General features: G+C 41.0%; 2 protein-coding genes across 12 annotated transcripts in view; one reads left to right on the plus strand and one right to left on the minus strand.

Annotated features, from left to right (window-relative positions):
* TMEM220 (transmembrane protein 220) lies at nucleotides 1-15,022 on the plus strand. Of its 5 annotated transcripts, XM_045198817.3 has the most exons (7): nucleotides 1-159; nucleotides 909-938; nucleotides 4,758-4,818; nucleotides 6,213-6,336; nucleotides 7,516-7,575; nucleotides 13,681-13,807; nucleotides 14,726-15,017. In XM_045198817.3, exons 1-7 carry the CDS (start codon nucleotides 67-69, stop codon nucleotides 14,816-14,818), a joined length of 588 nt encoding a protein of 195 aa, XP_045054752.2. In that variant the 5' UTR covers nucleotides 1-66; the 3' UTR covers nucleotides 14,819-15,017. The 5 variants fall into 5 exon arrangements, with proteins under 5 accessions (XP_045054752.2, XP_045054753.2, XP_045054755.2 ...); XM_045198818.3 differs by lacking the exon at nucleotides 7,516-7,575 and having other exon boundaries at nucleotides 14,726-15,022; XM_045198820.3 differs by lacking the exon at nucleotides 13,681-13,807 and having other exon boundaries at nucleotides 14,726-15,014.
* The window catches only part of ADPRM (ADP-ribose/CDP-alcohol diphosphatase, manganese dependent), a 24,231-nt gene continuing 11,561 nt past the window's right edge, over nucleotides 13,725-26,394 (minus strand). For 3 of the 7 annotated variants that reach the window (XM_024564622.4, XM_045198814.3, XM_045198813.3), the window contains 3 exons: nucleotides 21,495-22,112; nucleotides 20,547-20,663; nucleotides 13,725-17,677 (listed from right to left, as the gene is read on the minus strand). In XM_024564622.4, the coding sequence (XP_024420390.1) occupies nucleotides 17,361-17,677; nucleotides 20,547-20,663; nucleotides 21,495-22,095 (1,035 nt within the window). In that variant the 5' untranslated portion in view covers nucleotides 22,096-22,112 and the 3' untranslated portion in view covers nucleotides 13,725-17,360. The remainder of the gene's footprint in view (nucleotides 17,678-20,546; nucleotides 20,664-21,494; nucleotides 22,113-26,394) is intronic. The other 4 variants (XR_011650367.1, XR_011650366.1, XM_024564623.4 and 1 more) reach the window with 4 other exon arrangements.

Here is a 26,394-nt window from a genome sequence, read left to right on the forward strand (position 1 = left end):
TGTCCGGCGGAAGGAAGGGCTGGCCGGGTTGGACTCCGGCCGCCTCGCCCCGCGTTCGCCGAGCGTATGGCGTCCGACTCGGGCCGCTGGTCGTGGGTTCTATGGAGGGCGTGCAATGGGCTGATGGCCGCCTTCTTCGCGCTGGCGGCTGTGGTGCAGGTCAGGGCCAGGCCCCCAAGGCGGGCGGTGGGAAAGGGGCCCGCGGGAACCACAGGCGCCCGGCCCCCAGCTCCGTCCCCGGCCCGGCGAGCAATGGAGACCCGCGAGCCGGCAAGGTCGCAGAGGCGGGTACTGTAGGTGGAGAACAGGGATTGGGTGGTGCTTCTGGAACCCCCACCTGCTCCCCACCAGGGACACGGGTGTGTTCCTTGGACCGCCACACCCCCTCTTTGCTTCAAAGGCTAGAAGGATCTGGTTCATAGTGTGTTACTTGGAAAGGGACCTGAGCAGAAGCAGCCTGGGCACCTTTATTAATATTCTGCCTGCAGATGAGACTGAACACAGTTCAGGGTCTAGGCCAGAAATCAGAACAAAACCCTTTATTGCACAATTAGGCTTTCAAGTCCACTTTCGGCCCCCTTCCCGATAGCTTTCCTTATTTCCGGAGACTGGAGCGCCCCTAGCAACACTCATTCTCGGTTTGGCCCACCCTTTTCAGAGTTCCTTGTGGTTCTTTACAAAAATGTATGGGCTGCACTTTGAAACCATCTGCTGAGTTCAGCCAGGAGCCCCTCCTCCCATCACGATCTGCTAGACCATGTCTCATTCCTGTTTTGTTTCCCTGGTGCCTATGGGCGGCTGTTGCAGCGCCTGGCATGTACCGATGACGGAGATGAATCACAGAGCAGACCAAACGCGGGAATGGAATCCGACAATGTCTGCTTACACCTGATGTTTTCGCATTGCAGGTAAATGACCCCGATGCAGAACTCTGGATGGTGAGTATGAGCTGCTCCCCTGCGTCTGAAAGAAACGTGGGCTGCACCAAACACAGCGCTATCTACTTGCTGTCACCCCCTCCACTTGGTGTGCTTAAAGAGTTAGAGATCAAGTCCTCTGTAAGCTCTTTTCCCTAAAATATTAGGGGGAAACGGGTCAGAGTGATAAGGTAGTGTGTGTGTGTGTTAATTCACACACAGAATTTTCCAGAGACATGGGGTCTTACAGCAGTATTCCCCTTGAATAAATGCTCCAACTGAGGACACTGATTTGAAGACACAGACAGAACTCCTAGGGTCAATGGAACCACTCTGTGTGAGTCTCTACCAAGACACTCCAACAAACACCTGAGCAGAAAAAGGCAGGGTTGAGGATTGTGGCTCTGCTAATTCAGTGAGTTACAGAAAGTAACTGAAGCCCATAAAACCTACAGTACACATTGAACCAATGCTCTGATTAAACCATTTGGGGGAGGGGGGATCATGCCACACATTTGCTAAAAGATCTGGATTCTGCCCAGTTTCTTTCAATGCAGATACACAAGACTGTACAATATCAACCATATACATGGTGAACAATGTCAACCATGTACAGATGCAACAAGAAAAGCATTTGGAGTTATAATGCAAAATTCTGGTCAGGTTTTTTTGTGTGCAGTAGAACTACATTCTTCTATTGTGTAGAGTCGCATCCCTGAATCAAGTAAAACTGCCTCTTGCTCAGCACTCTAGCTTATATCCTGAGTTCCAAATATTACTTCCCTGTAGACAAGTCTCAGATACACAGCTTCATGATGAACTTACAAAGGACTGCTCGATAGACCTACCTGTACATCACACTGACTCTCAAACACAGCCAAGGTCCTACCCAGCGTCTTTCCCTCTAGAACCCACTCCTCCTGACTCACCCATTCCTATCATCAGCAGAATCACTCTCTGTGTCATCCTTGCTCAAAACCCCAGTCATCTCTAACATCTCTCTGTTCCTTACCATTGTCTTTGAGATCCCTTCAAAAAATCAAATTTAAAAAAAACCCAAACAAACAGCAATTGAACAACAACAACCACAAACCCCAATTAGGTCTAATTGCTTATCTGTATGGTACCTGTACGTATTACCTCTCACTTCATGCTTACATTACACAGTATGAATAATAAACACCAGGTCCTCATTCCCAGTCACGTGGACATTGTAATAGCTTCCTATCTCTTCTAGCTGCCTCTCACCTCTTCCACTAAGAACACTTCCTATATTTTGCTTCCTACTGTGAAAACTTTTGTCATTTCTCAAATTGTCTAAACTGAACTCTCCAACTTGGCATTCAAGGCCCACCATAATATGGCCCCAACCCATCTTTTCAGCTTGGTCTTGGAAGCCCAGTCCATCTACAATGGTGATGGCCTTGCCCCTAGAATTCCTGTATGTCATACTCTAGTCAAGCTTCAGGGGCTAACTCAAATGCCATCTTATCCACAAAAATCCCTGCCTCTTTCCTGTAGGCTCCAACCATCCTCCCTTTGAGCCTTTAATATAACACTAACGCATTTTTCTCTGCATTAGAGTTGACTCTGTATGTACCAGCTCCCAGGGGCACAGGGGCCAGTACCTTCTTGGTAGTTCTCAGGCACCCTAACATAGTGCCTTTCCTTACGGACTCTTGAGCAAATGAAAGAATGAATGACTGCACAGATAAATAAGTACTAGGTTACTGGGCCTTGGGGGCTTGCACTGCACCTTACTCACCTCTGAGTTCCCTACTTCATCGTACTCAGGAAGCATACTCGTATCAAGATGCATGCAGGAGCAAATAGTAGAAAATCTGACCGGCACCAGGTTATAAAAATACAGATTATCTCACTTAATGAGAAGTTCAGAGGCAGCTGCGTAATGGTCAACGGCGTCGTCAAGGATCTTTCTTTCTGGTCTCCTCTCACATTTACAGCCCTGCTGCTGCAGCTCCCAACATCTCATCCCCAGACAAGAGCACCCCATGCAGGAAGAAGCAAGGCAAGAACAAAACGGGTTTTTCTCCTCTGCATCCTTCCCTTTTGTCAGGGAAGAACTGTTTCCCAAGAAGCCCTTCAAGCAGGCTATTTCATTTGTACACACAAATAGGCTTATGGGCTTGGCCCCGTGCATGTTGGTTAAGTACTCTGAGTATCAGCTTTGCCCCAAGAAGACTTACGTTTCATTGTTGAAACATGATCATCCCTTGCTGCTAAAGTAGGCTGGGAAACCCAACTGGTGTTTCAGTTTTTACAGTGGCGGAGGGACAGGACAGGGCAGTGTTAGGAATGACTGCCACTCAGTGATTATGTGCTGCATTAAACTCAATATTGTAAATAAACATTATGATGATACCCTTAGTTTAAAAAGTCCACCAACAGAAAGATAAAGGACTATCAAAATGGGTTCTACTGAGTTCATTAATATTTGTACTGTGCATTTTTCTTACTTGTTTTACCAGAAAAAAACTGTTTTTAGTCTCTGCCCTCAAAAAATGATCTCATTCAAGACAGAGGAAATTTAAGTCAGGATTAATATGGCATGATTGCCACGGGAAACCATTACTTAGTTTTAAGGGTTTTTTGTTCATATGTTTACAATATACTGAGATAAGATCTCAGATCCTTTAACCCATGGTCTGTGTGTGTACAACTTCCCCTCTTCCTCTCTCTCAGTGGCTAAGTCAGGTGGCTTTCCCCAGGGTATGGAGGGGGAGCTAACCGCGCACCACTCTAAGTGGGGTCCTTGGCACAGCAGCGGCCTCGCCAGGGAGCTTAGTAGAAAAGCAGAGGCTCAGGCCCTACCCCAGAACTCTGGAATCAGATCTGCATTCTAATCAGATCTCCAGGTAATTCACCTGCACACTGAAGTAGGGGAAGCACTGGTCTAACCCACAGCATTAGAGAAGACCTGCCTTGCGAGTGTCTGAATGTCGTATTGGCCAACATACCAGTAATCATCAGGGGTGGAGGGGGAAAGATAAACAGAATCTGAAAAATCTAGATGCTCTCTCCCCTGGGTCAAGACAGCAAATCACTTAACTTGTACAGCTTTGACAACTTTCAGATACACTAAACTTTTCCAACATAGGGTCGCAATTAATGTGGTTATGCAACTACATTTCTGGGAGAGCCCATGTTTCTACAAACCCACCATCTCCTTACTTGACCTCTTCCTGAAACACATGCAACCACAGCAGGTGTGGCTGGAGTCTGTTTGCTGTGAATGAGGCTTGAAAATAGGGCTTCTTCAGGTCCAGTCTTCCAAACTCCAAACCCACTTACCAACAGTTCCCAAGATGAAAAGCCCCGTCTTCTCGGGCATCTGATCCTTTGTTAGTAAGCTCTCTGTGGTCTCACTTGCAGAGATGGAATATTGGGCTAGATGGTGCACGATGCCAGCCCCAGCAGGGTCGTGCAGCTGATTATGGCTACTCCTGCCCTGCGTTTCAAAGAGCGTTTTCTTTTATGCAAGTGAGGAAAGGCCATTTGGGCATGGATGTTGCTTGGGAGAGATGCGGTCAGCGAGTCGTGAGACCCCAAACTCTGCTCAATGCTAGGGCTTGGAGAGGCATGAGCCTTTCCTGGAATAGACTATAGTCTAGGATGAAGGCAGATAAAGTTATAGCTTGACACAGTTAGGTGCCGTAAAAGCAGAGGTTACCACTTCCTCAACTGTTCCTGAACCCTAAGGTAAGTCATGGAGAGTGATGGCCTCCAGTGTCATCTTTCCTTACTTCTCAGTGCTTCTGGACATCTCCTGTGTTGCACTCACTCCTTAACCCACACAGCTTCCTCTCTGTTTGCTAACAGGTTGTATATATGATTCCTGCTGGGCTGACCTTGCTCGTTGGACTTGACCCTCTTGTCACAGGTATGAACGTTGGATTCTGAATAGAGATAATAAAAGAATGCTTGTGAATGAATGGATGGATGGTTGTAAAACAGAGGCTTTATCATGTATTTATTTTGTAGCTTGCTTCTTGGACTTTTTACTTATGTATCTGTCCCAGGCAGGTATACATGGAAAAAACTCACTCAAAATAGCTGGTTTGTATTGCACATAGGGCACCTACCTCAATTTTGGGCAAAATGTAGCCGCTTTGCTCTTTATGACCCTAAACACTCTCAGCAAACCTTAAGTTGGACAGTTTTATACAATAAAACAGTGCCTTAGAAAAAAATGTATTTTATATTATTTACTAACATTTTCCTATTAACCCTGGAGTGGTCACGTGGATGACAATAGTCATCCATGCAAAATAATCGTCAGTTTTAGTCCAATGTCGACATGGCAATGCTGGGTGCGCTCAGATTAATAATCTTCAAAAGGTGTTGCATCACCTCAGTTCCGGCCAAGCAACTAAGCCGTGCAGTTTACCTGGACTTCTGCAGCAGAGAGAGTTGGGTGACATACGTCATCCGCGTGACCTCTCACACTCCATTTGGAAGTGCGACCACTGCAGGGTTCATGGGGAATATTAGTCCTGCAAGTTATTCTTGAGTTTCCTTAAAACAGCTTCTACTAGTAGGACTTGAAAGTACTCAGGGCCTTAGAATAAAGACTGGTTCCCACCTGGGTGGGGGCACCCCTGTCCCCTAGGTGCTTGGGCTCCTTGTGTAGGCCCTTAGAATTCTGCCTACATCTTTAGTGTGTGAGTCAGGGCTCCATTCACTGCAAGCAAGGAAGAAAAAAGCGAAACTCAAATGGCTCTAAGCTAAAAAGTAGATGTAATGGGATACTTGGCTGAAAAGGCGAGGGTGGTGCTGGCCCCCGGCCTGGCAGGTGAAACATTAAACTTGTCTGCGCTCTCAGTTCCACCATCTGTTGCCCTGACTTCGGTCCCGGGCTCCACATGGCAGCCGTGCCGCTCAGCTCACGTCTTCACCACACTAAGTCCAGCACTATATAGAATCCACTCCCCTGATGCCTCCGCAAAAGGCTCAAGAATTGAGTCGTCGGCCCTGATTTGTCATCTGTCATCCTGAGCTAAACTACTGTCTGGAATGGATGAAACGAATTGATTGGCCTCACTTAGGTCCACATGACTGGAGTGTGGGAAGGTGGATTCCCAAGAAAGGGTAGTCTCAAAAGTAATCAATGTCCACTGAAGTTTATGATTGGTGCTTTAATGTCTATGATGTCCCTCAAAACAAAACAAGGCAACACCCAGCCTATGCTGAATGCTTTGCCTGAAAACAGACTACAGCAAAACCCATACAAGACCATTCTTCTCTGGGATGTGATTCTGGGATTTGCATTTTTAGGTAACTTTATTTGGAAGAGTGTCTCAGCAATACACATCTTCCTTTGCATGGCTTGGGCTGTCCGCTTGGCACACTACCTGGTGCTTCATACACAGTGGAACGTCCTACATGAGGAGGAGGGCAGGTGAGCGCTGAGTTGGGCTCTCTGGAAGGGGTGGGAAGAACTGAAATCTGTTCCTTTCCCACACCTTATCTGTGCACAGTGATTTCCTAACTACACCATGCAAAGCAGGGAAGGTATTATTTCCTTCACAACCTGAACCTGAGAAATGATGGAACTGCGATCACTTCTCCAGGCCGCCATTGCATTGTTAATCGTATGGCCATCAGGCAGTGGGACCGTGACCCCCTTATGAGCAAGGATACTGCACAGTAATAGTCCAGGCTACTAAGGTGAACACTCCATCAGCATTGATTCCGTTCTGGTTCAAGTCAAAATCTGATCCACAAGTGTGATCAGCCACCTCAGAAGTCAATCTCCCCGTCATGGCCATTCACTCTTTTCAACTCTTTGCGTCCTCCCACCTGGGTCTCACTAATAGCCCAATTCCTTTCCTTTTTATCCCATTGCTAACATCTGCCAATACCAAGATTTAGAGATCTGTAAGTTAAGAATCACTGGTGAGGCGCTGCTACAGCACAGGCCCCGTCCTTGGGGAGCAGGATCAGGCTGGGTCAGTCAGTGGGAAAGCAAACAGGTTGAATCACCTCCACCAACTTGAAGCCTACAAGGTACGGTGAACGCAAAGTGGGGCTTCGAGTGGCACTATGGCCCAATACAATTGTTTCCTACGCTATGTGAAAGATGGTTTTAACACATATTTCTAGCATAAACCCATTCCAAAATCATTAGTCTGGCTCACACAGCAAATCATCTCTCCGGGAAGATGTGACCCAACCTCTGCAACTTGTGTTCAAATTACAGATTGGCGCTAACACTACCTAGTGCTGAACACCTAAAACAACGTTAAAAGATTATCTCATCAAATTGAGGTTGTTTTCTTGGTTGTAGTATTCTACCCAGTGACATGATTTAGCTGCTTTTTTGTTCTGTTTTACTAGCTTCCTGTTCATTTTTAAGTTGGGTAACAGTCATGGAGTTCATGTTTGCTTCATAAGGTGAAGTTTATTTTTATGTAGAGATTTAAGCTGAGAAAAGTAACTTACGACTCATGCCAGACTTGAAAATATCTTGAGGGAAGTCATCCAACAATCAGCAGAGTCGAGTATCGTGGAGATAGTGGGGTGATGTGCCTCTTATCTGTAGCCACTTCAGAAACATGAAATGCGTGCTGTTTTATAGGGAGCTGGTTGGCCTGCTGATTATTGTAACATGGATGAGTCTGTGTCACAGTTCATCAAAGTAAGTTTTCAAATCAGAGGTGTTCAAGGTTGATCATACCAAGTAGGTAAGTGAGCTTATTGCAACACAAATAAAAACAGGGATCTTTTGAGAGAGATTCCCTTCCCTGAGGAAAGCTAATAGCTGGTTGAAAGCTCCGCAGTCACCAACACTTCCACGAGTGCCCAGTTTCCCACGTGGCCCCATGTGATCACAGGGAGCGGCCAGCGGGAAGGTGTTCTTTAGGGAGAAGGAAAGCAGTCTCAGAAAGAAGCTTGGAGATTGAGGGAAGAATAAAGTACAAATTAAAAAAGTGTGAGTACATATAAAGGAGTATTAACATTATAAAACAATGATGATATTTTGTGGGGCTTAAACATATAAAGAATAAAAATACTTGACAAGAGTAGCTTATAAGTTGGAAGGGGATAAAGAAAGGAAGTGTTCCAAGATCCTTAAGTTGTCTGGAAAGAAGTAGAAGTGCCAACTTGTATTAGACTTCGGTAAGTCATGGACTCAGGTGGTAATCCTTAGGGTAAACAGCAAAAGAGAAGAATGAGTAGAGAGAGCAGAAAGAGAGAAGAGAAAAAGAATAGGTTAGGAAAAACAGGAAGCAGGTGTTTAAAAAAAGAAACCGAAGCATGAGAGAAATTGCATTAAATGCAAATGTTCCAAGTATTCCAACTAAGAGTCAAAGATTTTCAGTGTGGATAAAAATGTTAAAAACCCACTAAACAAATGCTTACAAAATACACCCCTTAATTATGTAGTACAGAAAGACTGAAAGTCAAAAGATGGAAAAAATACACTTTATAAACACCAACCAAATGAAAGTTAGTATAGCAATTTTAATTTTAAAAAAGTAGACTTTAAGGCTAACATTACAGAAAAAGGACATTTGTGATTATTTTAATTTTTTATTTAAAATATTCAAACATACAAAAGCAGAGAAACTAATATAATAAATCACATACCCATCACCTAGCTTAAAAAATAATCAGTATTGGTCCAGTCATGTTTAATCCGTATCACTGTCCTCTCCATACTTAGATTATTTTGAAATATCACTGTCCTCACCACGCTTACAGATTTTGAAATAAATCCCAGACATCGTATTGTTTTGTGTGTAAACGTTTCAGTGTATATTGTTAAAAGAGAAGCACTTAAGAAAACAACCGCTTTACCATCATCAGACACAGAAAATAAAAGAATAATCTACAGAATTGAGTGTTCCAGTCAATGTTTACCTTTCCCCAGTTGTCTTGTAAACGCCTGTTCCCCTGGGCTGTGTATTTCCAATAAACTGGTGGGTGGATCCAGACACCTGGCCAGGTTCTGGTTCATTCCTGTTACGACTAAGCAAAACTACTTCACGGGTGGTATTATGTACTTCCACCATAATACACATAACGCCTAGCTGTTTCTTCATAATGTTACTAGTCTTTGATGATCATTGCCTAAGTTCATGAATTCATTCGAGTTTCAAAACAGTGCTTTTCTAATTATACCATTCCTTGATTGTTTCCTGGAAAACTTCTATAAAGAGAAACTTCCACTTAACAGTTCTTTGAGATACAGATCTTAAGAGGAAAAGGAAAAAAAGTAAGAGTTGATTCGTAATTTTCCAAGTTTTCAAAATAGTAAGTCTTTCAATGCCTAGGCATCTTCCAAAAGGGACCAAGAAGTTTTGTTTATGCTGTGTGAGTGGGATCATTACGAAGTCACAGATTTCAACAGCATAGCTGATTTTTTTCAGTCCATGGAAGTTGTCACCTTTATTGATGCTGCCACTGTCCCTCCTCACCAGTGGCATGTATTTAGGTTGGAATCCTGAATTCTTTCTGACATAACCCCAGTCATCTTTTACTGCTTCCTGGTGTGACAGTGTTCCAGGATAGCGTCGTACACTTCACGCCCCAGACCTGCAATCAACCACGTGTCCACACAGCCTGGCTGCTGCTGGTGGGTGTGTAGAGGTCGCAATCCAGGCACGAGCAGCGCTCGCTGCTGCTGGACTAGCTGTTGGTTCTTTTCAGTGGACAGAGTTAGGAAATTCACATACATCTGCAATATGTATATTATAATATAACATACATAATTATTTTACATGTGTACTTAAAAATAAAATGAGTTCATACTGATCCTAGCAATTCAAAGAACACAGATTTTCATGTAACCTTATCAGCAGTCTTGCATTTCCTTTTAATCTTGTCAAAAACCTCTCATCTCAATGTCCTCAACACAACTCATTTGACTTATCCCACAACACAAGCACAATCTCAGAGTAGCAATGATTACTGAGAACAGATTTTTGGGGGTTTTGCTTGTTGGTCTTAGGGAACATCCCTCTAAGGCAGGGGTCAGTACCACCTGAGCTTGGCTTCCTGCTCCCCCCCTCCCTGCTGTGCCAAAAAGGCTGGGGACCACTGCTCTAAGGGATGTATATTCAAATTACTTGGTATGGTTAGTCTGTGTGCTAATGCTAACAAGTGAATACAGTTTACTTTACTTTCATTTCTAGGGATAACTTTATTACAAATATTTTGTTTTATAATTACGTAAAATAGCTACATGGCCCCAAAGTCAAATCTACAAAACAAAGTATATTCAGAGAACTCTAGTTTCTTGATCCCCCCAACCCTATACTCTTCCTCTGTCTACAAACTTTTTTCAGTTTTATGGTTTATCTTTGCATGGTTTCTTAATGGAGCAAGTATGTGCATTCATTTGTATCCCTGCTTATCTTAGATGAGTACAGGCATGTTACACACAACTGTCCTCTCTTTGACGTTCCCCTTACTACACCCTGGGTGTCAATCATCCTGTAGTATATAGAGACTTTCCTTATTCTGCTGATGGGTCCACGGTGTATCCAGTCCTCTGTTTAGACTATATCCAATCTTTCGCTACTAAATATAATACCAACAGTGTATTGTCAAGATTTTGAATATTTACTAATCAGATGGTTGAGAAATGGGTAGCTTTACTTTGCATTTTTCTTATTAGGATCAAAGGTGAGCATATTTGCATATGATGAAGAGCCATTTGCAATTCCTTTTTCTGTAAAATATTGGTTCATCTCTGAGAGATACAGGTTTTACCTATTTCTAAGATTGTTAGTCTTCTCTATTTTTAGAAGCTCTTATATAACTATTAACCCTTTGTGACATAAACTGAAAAAATGTTTTTGCAGTTTCTTACTGTCATTTTACTTTGCTCATGCAAAATATACTTTCCTTTGCCATGAAAATGTTTTGTTTTTAATGTAACCAAATACATCATTCCTTTCCCTAACTGCTCCCAGATTTGGAATCATAGAAAATTTTTCCTTCCTCTCAGGGTGTAAAGTAAATACATGTGTTTACATTGAAATCTTTGATCTCATTACATTTTATCCCAATGTGACAGTATAAAGAACTGATCTGAAATTATCTTTTTTTTCCTTTTCACTATATAGTGATCTCAAAACCACTTAATCAAAAGTGAATTTAAGATGTGAAAGAAAGATACTTTTTAATGACTAAAGATTCATTAAATCAGGAAAATAAAATAAACCATTATATCAGATACATGATAACCATTCTAAATTTGTACATAACAACATAGCCTCAAAATAGATAGAAATGGACAGATCTAAAGTTGGAAAATCTACAATCATCTTGGGAGACTTTATCAGACTTCTTTCAGTCACTAATAGTGCAGGAAAACAAACCAAAAAACCCAATAAAGATACAGACGATTTGAGCGAACTGGCATGTACAGAACACTGGCACCAAGAAGGGCAGAATTCACAATCTTTTCAAGTGCACATTGAAGATTCACAAAAAGACTGCACATTGGGCCATGGAATAAGACCTAAAAACTTTCAGAGAATGTTCTTTGGCCACAGTGCAATTAAGCTAGAAATAGTTGACAAAAATAACAATCAGACAATCACTGTACATTTGGAAATTAGGAAATACACCTCCCAATAATATCTGGGTAAAAGAAACCACATGATTTTAGAGAATATTTTGAATACAATGATAATACTACATATTAAAATCTGGGGAATGCAGCTAAAAACATGCTTACAGGGATAATGATAACCTTAAATACATATATTTAGGGGGGAAAAAAAAAACAAGGAAGGGCAAAAATCAGTGAGCTAATCTCCCAACAACTTAGGAATTCTTCAATTCAAGAAATTAAGAAAGAACATCAAATTAAACCCAAAGAAACAAGAAGAAAGTAAACCTAAACGTAGAAACCAATGAAATGAAAAGTCAGCATAAAAAATAGAGGACTAAGTAGGTCATATATTCATTCTCTGAAATGATTGACAATACTATGAAGCCCTGGCAAGACTAAAAACGGAAAATAGTAAGAGTAAACACAGATGAGGAGGGAGAAAACCAATTTCAGGAACGAAAAACAGATTGTTATTATCTAGTAGATACTGCAAATTGTAAGAGTATGAACAACTTTTTGCCAATAAATTTGAAAATGTAGACAAAAATGAACAAATTCATTAAAAATACAATTTATCAAAACTGACATAAGAAATACTCAGAACAGTCCCATAAATATTAAAGCAATTGAGTCCATAATTTAAACTCTTACTAAAAAAAAAACACCTCTAGACTGAATGGTATAACTGGAGAATTCTACCTCGTATTTAGGGAAAAAATAATTCTAAGCTTCAACAAACTCTTCCATAGAACAAAAAATGAAGAAACACTTTCCAATCCATTTTATTTGGGCAGAATACCCTTGATACCAAAACTTCACAAGAACATTGCAAAAAAAAAGAAGAAATTACAAGGCAATCTCACTTATGACCGCAGATGGAAAAATGTGCTTACTTACCCTAGGAACACAGCTAGTTTAATGTTCAAAAAGCAACCAATGTTTCCTACTACAGTAACAAAATGAAAGATATCGAACTATCTTCTTAATATATACAAAGAGCATCTGATAAAATTCAACATCCATTCATGATAAAAGCTCGTAGAAAACAGGCGTACACGGGAATGCAACCCGATGAAGGGCATCTATGCCAAAGCATGACCCTGAACAGTGAGCAGGTGAAACTCCCTAAGGTCAGGAACAAGACGAGGTTGGTCACTACTGACACTTCTACTTGACGCTGTCCTAGCTATTGTCCTCTCCAGCATGAGAAGGCAAGAAAAAGAAAAAAAGGCCCAAAGACTGAAAAGGAAAAATTAAATTTTCCTTATTCATGGGTGACATGATTGCATACATAGAAAATCAAAAAGGATCTAAAAGGTTATTTGAATAAGTGAGTTTAGCCTGATTGCTGGATACTAGGTCAATTTACTAAAATCAACCGAACTCTTATTAGCAAGTAATAGAAAATAGTAACAGAAAGTTACCATTTATAGTAACATAAAAAAAAATCAACTCCCTAGGAATAAATCTTGCAGAGACATGCAAAATATCTACACACAAAACTATAAAATATTATAGGAGAAATTCAAGAAGACCTAAATATTAAAACAAGGAAGAACTAAATAATTGTCCTATGGCAGTATAGGCTAAACCTATTATTGGCAAAAGGATAGATTAGTGAAACAAAATAGAACCTAGAAACAGAGTGATCCGTCCAGAGACTTACGACACAGTGGCACTGTAGGGTAGGGGAGAAAGGCAGTCTTTATAATAAATAATGCTGGAGCATCTGAAAATCCATGTGGGAAAAAAGCAGAACAACCCCTATCTTTCAGAAAAATGAATTCCATGTGGATTATAGATCTCATGTGAAAGCAAAACAATACAACTTTTAGAGAAGATTTTCAAGACCTTCAGGAGGGAAAATTTTCTTATACAGGACACAAAAATCATTATAAAAAGATCAATTTTAACACTGGTTAGTCAATATCTTCAGTTCCTCAAAAGACATGATTGAGTGGGAAAAGCTATTTGCAACACATATAAACAAAGATTTGCCTTTAGAATAAAGAATTCATAAAGTCAATAAGTTATATTTCAATAAAAAATGTTTTTACAAAGGGATCATACAAAAAAATGATGTATTTTATAAAATTCTATCTTTTATACTTGTTTCCAAAGCAATCTGTAATTTTAATGGGATTTTTATTTGTAACAATTCTTGTGTTTTGATAGGCATCCAGTTGGTGGAAGAATTCAGCTGGCTGTGGCCATCATAATCGCCCTTTTCCCATTTTTTGTCTGGGTCTACATATACGTTAACAAGGAGATGCGCTCCTCCTGGCCAACTCACTGCAAGACAGTAATTTAAACAAGTCCTGTTCTTAAAATGAAAAATTTCCATTTTTTATAAACATAGATTATATTTCTAATCCTAAGAACTTTCTAAGGCTGACTACAATACAGCATAGGGTTGGATGGGGACTAGTTAAGAGAGGGGGGTCTGACATGCCATTGTGTCAAAGTGCAGGAGGAAAGGCAGTCAAAACAAAGCTAAGAAATAGGAGTTCTAACTCAGTGTCTTCGCTGTACCTGTGACTTGGGCGAAGATAAAAAAACCTCCTGGTGGATGTTTCTTTATCTATAAAACAGGACTAATGCTACTGATAGAGTTGCAAGGATTAAACCAGCAATATGAGAGCACTCTGGAAATATAAAGTGCTCACAGAGGGCTGCACATGGCTAAAACAGAGGGAAGCAGGGTTTGGTTACCATGATAGAAACAGAGGTTCATTACATTTAACTGGTTCAGTGCCATGAGCTAAATGAGAACTCCAGATGGACCAGCAAGAATGCCTTAAAAAGAAAAGAACATTACATAGAATAAAAGAATTTGGAACCAAAAAGAAAACAGGGAACATTAATTACATTGAAAATGAAAAACTAAGACAAAAATCGATAAACATTTTTTAAAGCTGCGAATTTTTTTCATCTGCAAATTTTTTTCAACTGCAAATTTTATATCTAAATATGGATCAAGTATTTCCAATGAAGTTAGTGCCCAAATAGATAAGTTATAAGATATATACCAGATTTTAAAGACACAGTGTTAAAAATGTAAAATTTTTATTTTGATTACATGTTGAAATATTTTAGATATAATGCAGTAAATAAATTATACTATTAAAGTCCATTTTTACTGCTTCTATTCATTTTTTAAATGCGAATGCTAACACATTTAAAATTCCTGCTGGGGCTCACACTGTATTTCTGTTGCCAGCGCTGCTACGGTGCATCTGGAGAGCACCGTTTGTACACAGGCCGCCACCTGACTCCGCAGCCCAGGCACCGCGTCACGAGATTCAGGAAGTAGTTCACTCAAAAAGTACGAACACCAATCATATGTCAGGAGTGAAAATGAGCCTAAAAAGTTTTGCCTCTATTTTTATTAAGTCTTCTATTATAAATGTTTGCAGGAGGCATGCATGTGTTTTGTTGATTTTACGCAATGGCCACTGGTCAGAAATTCTTGATCAAGATTTAGATAAGATAAGATGATAAAAAATCTTGTTGATATTAAAGCAATTAAAGTAAAATTTATTTTAAGGGTCAAAAAAATAAAGGATTTCAGTGTTCCAGTATATATTTAGCTTGTATTAATATTTATGGCTTTTATACCTTTTAGTATAGCCATTAAGGTCTCCATGAAGAAATGGCCTTAATCACAAATTCTGTATAGGACCTACCCATCCTCCAAGTAACGGTTGATTCTGTGCTTAAAAGACGGTGAAGATCCAGTTTGAAAGAAAGAAATACTGTTTGAGACACTTTCATCATGCCTGCATCGCCCATATCGCACTGAATTCTGTATATATACAGTTCCTTTTAAGTCTCCTAAGTGTATAAAAGGAGGGTACTGCCTTTAATTGCTTTTAAACTCTACTTTTCAGGTGAATTTAAGTATTATAGTAAGTTTAATATTTCTATTATTAAAGCCTGTTTCCCACCCCCAATCTTATTCTGCCATTGTTACTCGTCCTCACCAGCCTCACAGTATGTATCTACGGCCTGGCCTCAGACACACGTCTCATCAAACCGTGTCCAGCGCAGGAGCCTGAGGGCTCCTCACACTGTGTGCCGAGATAAATCCCAGCTCTGCACTGGTCATTCACACCTTTTCTCCACGAAGCCCAAGCTTAACCTTTCCTGCTTTATTACTTTTGGAGACTCTTCATAGCATTACCTCCCTCTCCTAAATTCTGCATATCCTTCCATGCCTCTGCTTCTGCTATTCTGTCTACTTGAAATACACTTCCACACCCACTGAAACCATTTTTCTTTCTTCTTCCAGTCTTCCCTAATCCCCTCAAACAGAACTAAATTCCTGCTCCATATTCCCACAGTCCTGTCTTCACACGTTTCTATCTAGCATCCGTCTCCTCACCACCAAAGTTGGCGAGTGCAGGAGGACATTACAGCCACCTCTCTGGTAAGCTGAGCAGCGGCCCTCAGAGATCCAGGCCCTGATCCCCAGAGTGTATGAATGAATGTTACCTTGTACAGCAAAATGGACTTCACAGAGGTGACCAAGTTGAGGCTCTGGAGATGAGACGATCCTGGACTACCTGGTGGGCCCTCAATGTAATCACAATTGTGGGAAAGAGGGAGGAGACGCAAAGATGACTACACAGACAGAAGAGGAAAAGGTGATGAGACAACAAAGCAGAAAGAGATTTGAAAACGCTACCTTGCCAGCTTTGACAATGGAAGAAGGGGCCACAAGCCAAGGACTGCAAGAAACACAGCTCCAGAAGCTGGAAAAGGGAAGGAAACAGGCCCTCCCCCAGCCCCTGAGGGAGCATGGCCCTAACACCACCTTGATCTCAGCCCAGTGACAGTAATTTCAGACTTCTGACTCCAGAACTGTAAGAGAACAAATGTGTGTTACTTAAGCTACCAAGCGTGTAGTAATCCATTACAGAAGCCACAGAAAATGAACACGCCTGTATACCCCCATTATGCCTAGGTACGCAGCAGGCACACTCATGTTTGCTAGTATTGGTTTATCTCCTACTGTTTTTAAGCCCTGAATCAAACTTTTTCTACATTTCAACAGTTCCCAATTGCCGTCTAGTTTGTGTTTCTGAAAATAAGCCTTAGCACATATGACAACAGCATTAACAGGTCCCACTCATCTACAAAGGGAGTCAGGTAAATTCACTTGGCTGCTGTCCTCACCAGCACTAGCTGGTGGCCTGAACAGACCACGGGAGCAGGCACACAGCTGCATGGCACTTGCTTCTGCTTTGGTTGGAGTCACAAGAGGACCACATATCTTCAAAGGTCCTTCTTACAGTCTCCCATGGGAGGGCACACATTCACCTGTGTGAAGGGGAGCACCACTAAGTCACCTGTGAAGCAACTTGATAGCTTTGGTCTACAAAACAGGAACACAAGTCTATAAAAGTACAACATGATGGATATTCTGAGCAAAAATATGTCCAAAGCTCATTTGCATAGCAGGGTTAAAAGGAAAAGCTTTACCTGAGCTTATTTCTTTTTTATTATGAATTTTAAGTTATATAGCTAATACATGAGCATATTCTCTTCATACAAAGTAAAAATTTTTTTAAACTCAGGTAAGGCTAAAGTAAAGTCTGATTTGAGGACTATATCTCACCCCTGGCCCCCAGGGTCTCCTCCCTGGCTCACATTCATTCATCTTTTCCAATTTCAGCACTGGATATACGGTCCAGAGACGACATTCAGATGTCTCACGAGCTGACACACACTGAGGCCGTGAACACGCTTTGGTATGCCAACAGGATAATAAACAAGGACACTGAGGATTTCGGGGTGGGGTGGGGGAACAAACACAAACCAAAGTCATCCTCTTCCTATAAAGATAAAATAAATCAGACTGAAAATGGAAAAGGTTTCTCCCTCTTGTAATTCATAATCCTGTCTGTGACTCGGCCTCTCCCTCTCAACACCATCCTGTCTGGATAGACATAAACGGTGCCGAAAGCCTGGCTGTCTGGGGCGGTCTCAATAACCCCTTCCACATTGACGTGGTGCACACCAAAAGGGTCCTTGGAGTAGCCGCCATCGTGAGTGTGCCCAGCGAAGAAACACACCACACTCTCGTGAGACCAAATGACTGCGAGGGCATCTCTGTAATTCCAGGCCAGGCACACGGTGTCAGAGGCATTTGGGTAAATGGGAAGATGACCTGTTCATTAAGGAGAAGAAGAGTTATGAGCCAATTAGGATATACCCCTTTCACCAAAATTAATAGCTAAAAAGTAGTCCTCAGAAACATAATGCATATTGCTCCCTCGTTATGGACTGAGACCAGCCAGAATTCACAGAGATGAAGAACCAGCTCATCTACAGCCACGTCTCTGGAGTGTAAAGGCTGAGACAGTTCACACACAAGGGCAGAGAGGACCCAGGAGAGAGAGAAGCTCCGAGAGTGTCAACATGTACAAACATCAAGGGAGACTGAGGGCATGCTATACAGGGCAGCCTGCAAAGGCAGCCAGAGTCAGGCAAACGTGGTGCTGGGGCCCAGTCTTGCTGATTCCCTTAAGTATACAAGTATTATATACACACAAAGAAGGGCTGTTAGGTAAAAAACACATTAGGGGTGGCCCAGGGAGTTGTGTCATTTTTATAAACACTCAATGTTTCATAAAGAACTGATTAATGCCACTTTAAACACCTCCAGGAGAACAAGGTAGCCACAGTCACTTTACAGACGAGGAAACTGAGCTAAAGTGGTGAACACTCACACTAGGCCCCACAGGACATATGTGGAAGTAGAGCCAGAAGACTCAAACTCCTGCTGCCCAGACATGTATAAGGTCACGTCATAGGTCAGGCCACACTTTCACTCTGAATGTCGGTGCAACAGCTCATTGGGCTTTGCTTCCTCCCACTCAATCACTTTTCTCTCTGTTACTGTGTATTTTTATTCTGCATATTTATATTCTGCTTAATATCTACTAGTTTATAATTAAAAAAAGAGGAGCGCTAACAGTGCATATTTGCACGCACACACACACTCAAGCCACTCAAGCTGCAACAGGGCTAAGTGTCCAAAGATGCTCTGTAACTTTCCAGATCTAGATGCCAGAGTGGAATCATCTATCAAACCCCAGCTGCTCCCCTCTCCTTGAAACCCTGGACTTCCACGACAGAATAAGCCCTCTGAGCTTTCCTCCAACCTCAATGGCGACTAACTAATTCTCACTGTCCCTTGCTGGTTCCTCTTTTCCCCAGTATCTTATTAGAAGTGCCTGAATGCTTGGTTCTTGGGCTTCACTTCTCCATCTACATATAACAACTCAGTGATCTCTTAGTAGTGTACATATGTAGTTTTAAACATCATCTGTAGTCTTTCAACTTCCACGTTTATACTTCCAGTCCAAACTTCTATACTGAATTTCAGATTCATTATGTCCAAACTGCTTACTCGACATCTCCACTGATGTGTAACAGGCATCTGAAAGTTAGTGCTTTCAAACTTGAACTCCTGAACCCTCCACCAAAAACCTCCTCCTGCTACAGTGTTCCCTAGCTCAGCTAATAGCAAGTCTGTCCTTCCAACTTCATGGCCAAAAGGATATCTGAGTAGCCAGAAGGAAAGTGAAAAAGCAAACAAAAAGAAAGTTTCTATTAAAGTCATTTTAAACTTTGCTAAAGAAAACCTGGGACACGCAGTTGTTAAAGATTTGTTCATACAGTTTCTAAGGTTACAGAAAACAGGAGAAATTTAAGAGACTGATAGAGCCGATAAGAGCACTGACATAAAAAAATAAGAACACGGGACAGAGTGGGAAAGGGGCTGGGATACAAAGCATGGACTCTAGTCTCGGTTCTGTCAGTAGCTGTGTGGTTTCAGTTTAAATCTCTTTTGGTTCAGTTTCCGTATCTTTAGAATTAAAGGTTTGACTGTATGATCTCAAGGCCCCTTTTAGGTCCAGGGCTCTCTAAAGTAACAAGTACAAGCTAGCAGTGAAGAGCTACAAAGCAGAGACAAGTCAGAAGTGTCCCAGTTTTTGAGATCACTCATTGTCAAACCAAAATAGTGTCACACTATGCCAATAACCCCTGACAGTACCTTACACTTCCAAGCCTTGAATGACATTTGATACACCGATGGTGGCAGAAACACCCCTAACTCCATGTACATGTTCTTACTACATCAGCAGAAAATAATAAGAAAGTATGTAGATAGAAACCTACTTTTATATCATCAACTATCTGGACAGCCTGTCATTTTCAAACAGTTTTCATGTTCACAATTCCATATGGTGCAATACGGAGAAAACCACGGTTTGTAGGTTGGTATTTGCCCAGAGTCACACGGATCATAGATGTAAGCACCAGACGGCATTCCATCCTTGGGACCCTTAGTCCAGCATTCTCATCCACTATACCACATCAATTAGACCCCTAAAACAAGGGATCTAATCTCAGCCCCCAGGGCAAGTACACCAGCCACAGTGCAAATTCAAGTCTTTGTGTATACGGGCAAGTGCACACACTCACACCTGAGTGTGTTTTAAGCACCTGCAGATTCCTACAATCTCTGATGGCAGCATGTCTGTAGAAATGATTCTGAATGAAAACAGTAATTACGTCCATGCTCACTGCCAGCTTAACACTCACTCCTGTTACATCTGCTTTGCTTGCATCTGTTTGGTGGCCGCTGCACTGCCAGGTAGGTGTCCTAAGATTGAGATTTGGGATGGGGCCTGAACTGAATTTTTCATTTAAATTTTACTACGTAAATTGATCCCATTTGGGGAAATTCTACTATGAAACCTAAAAGGCCAACTCACAGGCTCTAGTATTTGGCAAGATGTTTTTGTTATTTTACAATTCAATTCTTCCTTTACTCAACTCAGAATAAATCTCATACTCAGATTGTGTTTCTCAATAAAAAATCATTTTCTTCAATAAAAAATTTTAAACTAAACATTCATTTTATAGAAAGAGGTTATCACAATATAATAAATGTTTAGTACGTTTTAAAATTTAATTTTTCCCATTCTGTAAAATGCTAGTATTTAACAAATTATTTCAATACTTACTCACGATCACCACCTTTTCTTGGTTTCTGTCAGAGAATGTAAGGACTTCATTCAACCAGTCCAGTTGTTCTTGGCTGAATCCTCCATTAAACTGGACAAACTGAGGCTCAGAAAGCCCTAAAACGAATTCGGCACGTTAGATCCATCAAATACCCCTTTCTTGTCATGAGGGCTTTCAAACTTAGCTAATCACACTTCTCTTCAGGAACATTTGTCAGCAACTGAGTTAAAATAGAAACCACCAGAATTTAGAGCAATATTCAAATAAATCATACTGTATCTTTTTCCTAGTCTTTGACATTCCTCTGCTGATTTCATTAGCTTTCTATTACACTGAAAATAAAATAGACTCTTTACTGTGACCACTGAACTACTCCGACATGCTCCCGCACACCGGCTCTTCTCTGCGTTCACGAATGCCAAAGTCTTACTGCGCTTACTGTGCCTCTGCGTTTGTTTCTCCCTCGGTCGCAAGTATTCTTCCCAAGGTTGACTCCCTCCTCGTCATTTAGGTTTCAGCTTACATGTTTTTCTCCCTGGAGCAGCCAGCTCTGGCCACCTGAACTAAGACAGCCCCCCCTTATTTTCTTGGTAGCATATATCATTGTGGAAATAATCTTGTTACTGTGCCATTAATAAACAGGCCTGCCTACTTTTGTTTCCTTTACTCTATCCGTTAAAAAAGTGATAGTCAATACTGCTTACAGTTATAAACAGCTAAGCTCTAGAAAAAGTGCTCAGCCCACAGAAGGCATTTGGATATCTGTTAAAAGAAAATTTGAACCAACTGCAACCAATCCATGTACCATGAGGCTCGTGAGAAATCCTGACCCTGAACATCACCGACAATATACTTTTACCTTAATCATCCATCTTCCTGCTGAATAATAGGTAGCTGAAGAATTTAAAGACAATGTATTAGATTCTCAGCTCAAAGGAATAATTCACCTTGAGGACTATTCAATTCCATATTTGGATTGTGCTCCTTCAGCATCTTCAGACACTGCTGGTATTTTGGAGAAGACTGATCCACGCCCAAGACACTCAAGTCATAAGCATCGAGTAAAATGAACCGGAATTTAGGGAACGGAGCAAAATGGTAAGCGTAATAACTCCCTGTAGGCACAGTCTCAGGATGATGTACAATCTGGTCTTCTAGAAACTTTGTGTTCAGTTTAGAGTTTGTTAAATACTCTCTGCTGAAGTTATAAAATTCATGATTTCCCCATGTGTGATGAACTGGGACTTGAAGCATTTGAAACACATTCATAACAAGTTCTAGTGCCTTCTCTGATGCTTTATACTGCGCATTATAGCCGTCAATGATATCTCCCAGCTGAAGTACACAACGGGGCTGGCTGCTTTCTTTATTCCAATGTTCAATAGCATCCTGTAAGTGAACAAGACTATGTCTGTAGTATCTTCTTCTGTTTCCTTGGTAATTATAGCCATCTTCTAAATTAGCATACTGAATATCTGCTATAACTCCGAAGGAGAAAAGAAGTTCTGAACTCTCACTTACGGTTCCAGAACTGGGCTTATCATCCATAACCTCCAAACAGGTTTCTAAATAAAGTAAAAAAGATAACTAAGTTATAAACACCTTAATTTTCTCATGGCAAAATGGCTATTAAATAGTTAATCCACTTGGAAGCTTGGTAGAGAGGAAAGTACAGAGGCTTTACAGCCTGATGGACTTAGGTCCAATTACCAAGCCCTTGAAATGCTTCCGTTTTCTTATCTGTGAAATACACAATAACCTGTATTCTTTAGAAGAGTAATAATTTACCAAAGAATATTATCCTACTAATGAACAGGCATTTTAATTCTAGTAAAGTCAATTTCAAATCTGGAATAATTTGTAATTTTAAAGAAATACATACTAGTTTTACACACACACACACACACAGGCATCTTCTTCCACAAACACCAATAATTCTATCAAAACTTCAAGAATTTTTTTTTTGAAAGTCATACATTACACTCACTGTCCTTTATACATTAGACCCCCACTGTGGGTTATTCTGTATCTGGCTGAATCCTTTTTCTTTGTTGGTGGGTAGGTCACCTGAAATAAATTTATCCTATTTTTTATCTGGAGTAACAGGGTAAATATAAGAGAATAACAATTTTAAACAAAAAAACTGGCACAAAAACTATGATGTAGATGTGATTATTTTCATTTCTGAGAGTTCCTGGTTCTTCAATAGTTGGATATTAATCTGAAGCAGCTTTTTAAAACCTGACTATTAACCCCCCTTCCTTACAACCAAAACTGATCTGTGCAGTCGTCACTGGCAGAGTCCTACCACAGGTGGGGGTGACAGCTCCACAGCCAGCGGAAAAGGCCAGGCTTCCCTTTGACTCACTGGAGGAGAGGCTTCCTTCCCTTCTACAACTGTTGACCCTAAGGACACACTTTCCACCTGATCCACCCAATTACGAGCTTCAGCTACTTTTCTTCCTTCCTTAATCTGGTTGGGTATAATTATCCCTAGAACAGGTAAAATAGCACCATAGAGATCCTAAAAAATGGCTTGGTGTTCTTACACTGGGTTTCTGTTTTTTCACTTGCTCATTTTTCCCCTACGTGAAAAGCCCACTGGGTATCAAGTCAGTCTAGGAGGGGTGGTTTAGATTAGATCATCTCATCTGGAAGGTAAAGAACTCAGATACAATTATATAAATATAAAACTAAACTGGCTGAAAATCTCTAGTTCTATTAGATTTCAAGTATTTGCCAATTCCAAGTACAGATTAATAGAAGAATCAAATCAGAAGATAATTTAGCAAGGGTATCAGTGGAACATTATTTCCAAAGCCTAAGAGAAAACTGTTTCTGGGAGTGTTTTTATCGCCGGTCAAATGAGCTTGTTTGTTTTTATCTTTAAACTCAGAGACTTTAGGGCAACAATACACACTGTGGAGCTCCTGAAGAGCACTTAGTCCCAGTTAATTTGATCTTCTCTCCAGTAAATAGTGGTTACTTTCGCCTAACACAGCATCCATTCCTTGTTCTGCTGGTAACAGCACCCCACTCTCTCTCTAGGTATCTACCCACCGCCTCGCTCCACTTCATGTGATTTGAGAGGCACAGACACATGGCCCAGGCCTGCCTTATACAAGCCCAGTTTCCGGTCTGGTCAATCAGGGGAAGGCATATAACCTAAGCTGGGCCAGGTCAGCCCTGAGACTTTTGCTGGAACTACTAGCAAAATCCTTAGAACTACCTCTGCTAAGCTGATAACTAAGACTAGAACTGCTGGGGAAACTAACTGAGAAGAAATCTGACCGAGGAAAGAAGTAGAGTCCTCAGAATTTGCTTTTGAAAAGAAAGGAAAATATCAAGCTTTTGTTCTGAAAGTTTTGCCTGTACTATTTACAACATGCTGCACTATCTACGTTTTAGTTAAGAGGAATCATAATGAACTGCTGAAGGCTTCTGAAACTGAAGACCTGGAATTGAACTGGGGTCCCAACTTTTCCTAAAGCAAAATAATCCTCATCAGATGCTGTGAGAAGTCAACTGGGTTATAACATACAGTAATCTACTTTGTAAATCATAAAGCACTACATGTTAAGAATATTATTTTTTGACTACGTATCTGAAGAGATATCTGCCTGGTGAACCTCAAAATACCTGAAACTTTTTATGGAACAGAATAATGTTCCATGTTTTTGAGACAACTTTTCAAGTTTTTCTCAAAAATTCCTGTAAGAAGTCATGGTGCAGGATAAGCAGCCAGCATGTTGTGAAAATCACCTGAGGCATCAATGATTTTTTAAGAATAGGAGGAAACACTTAGGGATACTTAATTGATGAAACCCTGCTCCAAGATGATACTAATAAAATGTCCGTGAACAATTAGGACTGGCCAGAGGCTGAAGTTCCTTAAGCATCTATGATGAACTTGTGAGGACAGCCCTACATTGAAAAAACCATTGTCAAAGAAATTGGTGGGGGTGACAAATCCAGAAATGAGGAAGGAGGGACGATGTTAAGGAAAGGGGGTGCGTCTTACAGTTTGAATGTAGCTTACCTGGCTGGGGGGGTCGGGGGTGGGGGAAGCGGCTGTGGAGCAGGGTTACAGGAGGCAGGAGCAGGACCACATTTTTTGCTTCAAATTTTTTTTCCTATTTTCCTCCTCTAACACCTAGGTGCATCTTATGGTCCAGTGCATCTCATAGTCTGAAAAATACAGTAACTGAGCCACACACTGCAGTAACAGCAAAGCTGAGTTGGAAAATTTTTGTGGCTAGTACATGGGGCGGATGTCTCAGCTCGAGATGCAGCAAAAAAGTTTCAGTGCCAGGAAGGTTTTCTGAAAATAAGGCCTAACTTTCCTAGTCAAAATAGCCTAAAGCAAGCATAAAATTTGATGACCCGTGTTGGATGATATGATGTGTCCTATCTCTTTCAAGAAAAGCATCTAAATTGAGAGAAAACTAAAAACCTCATTTGGAGATCTTGGTGGTTTGATAATAGTAATAAAAGCGATAGGTTTACACTCATGGTTTAGGTAATTCTTAACACTAAAAGTTTCACAGGTCCAAGAAATTAGGCTCAGAGGCGGTTACTAGCAATTCATCCAATACACAGTTATAAAACGCCTACTTTGAGTCAGAAACTGTTTTAGAAGCTAATATTTTATTTAACATTATAAATTTGATATGAAGAGGTTGAATAAAAATGCTCTGGTAAACAAATAATGGTAAAGGTATTAAAAGAATCTCTCCAGTAAACAAAATTTAACAGACCAGCTAAAAACACCACTGAATTCAATTTTAATTTATATGATGTGTGTTGATTAACCTGCAACTGAAAAGGATGAACAATTATTTTATATGCTCACTGCCTGAATAAGCAAGGTGCTTTTCTGGCTTTCTGTCAGTTTGAGGAAAAATTTCTCCCCGGGCAAATATAGAAATAGGAAGGTAAAAAACATCCTACTACCCACAGGCAACTCCGGACAGAAAATTTAGTTTGATTGAAAACGATATGAAGTGCTGAGGCAAACATTCACTTTGTGCAGAAATTCCAGAAATTTCCAGTTCAACTCTGGAATCAAGAAGTATGGCTGATACCAGACTACAGCCTGACAGTGTCCAAGAGGAGCACTGTCAGCTAGTTACAGCAGCTCACTGAGAACACCTCACTTCAGTCCCACAGTCACAAACGCCGACTTTTCCAGTCTCATATCCCGGTGACTCTGGTGGGGACCTTTGGGACACTCTGGTAATGGGTGGAGTCCAGTTGGCTACCGGGACTGGGGGACCCTGGGGTGAGGATTTGGAGATTCCCTAGAAGATGTCAAGTGATTTCACTTGGGGACTCTCCGTCTCTGATTACCGGCATTCCCCATTGTGTTCACTTTTGAATAGCTGTTTTCTGGTTCAGAATTGCAGTCCCAGGTTAATTATGGTGCCTTCTGGCTTGTGTGACATTGCAGATCTCTGGTAGAATTGAAGTCCCAGGTTATGACTTAGAATAGTTGTAATTAAGGTGTTTTGGGCTTGTGTAATATTACAGAGCTCTGTTTGGCAGAATGGGGTAGGGAGGAGCCTCCATTCCAGGAAACAACCTTTTGGGGCGAATTCTGGCTAACTATGCTTATGAACCTAAGAAAATGTTTTTTTATTGTAATACTGCTTAGCTTATGTATAATCTGGACTCAGGAGAGAGCTGGCTGCTGAATGGGTCTTTAGACTACTGTAGTATACTGCAATTAGAGTCGTTTCATCAAAGATCAGGGAAATGGGAAAATGGTCCAGACAAGAGGGAATTTACCTGTGGCAGACAGCAGAAACTCAGAACAGAGGGCCCAGGAAAATAAGGATGGCTGCCAAG

The sequence above is a fragment of the Desmodus rotundus genome, chromosome 9 (genome assembly GCF_022682495.2).
Source record: "Desmodus rotundus isolate HL8 chromosome 9, HLdesRot8A.1, whole genome shotgun sequence".
NCBI lineage: Eukaryota > Metazoa > Chordata > Mammalia > Chiroptera > Phyllostomidae > Desmodus > Desmodus rotundus.

What these genes read in the sequence shown, in the direction of transcription:
- TMEM220 (XM_045198817.3), top strand. Translation starts at nt 67, where the DNA reads ATGGCGTCCGACTCGGGCCGCTGGTCGTGGGTTCTATGGAGGGCGTGC. An exon ending in ACTTGACCCTCTTGTCACAG is followed by an intron (nt 4,819 to 6,212) that starts GTATGAACGTTG and finishes TTGCATTTTTAG; the next exon opens with GTAACTTTATTTGGAAGAGT. An exon ending in CTACATGAGGAGGAGGGCAG is followed by an intron (nt 6,337 to 7,515) that starts GTGAGCGCTGAG and finishes GCTGTTTTATAG; the next exon opens with GGAGCTGGTTGGCCTGCTGA.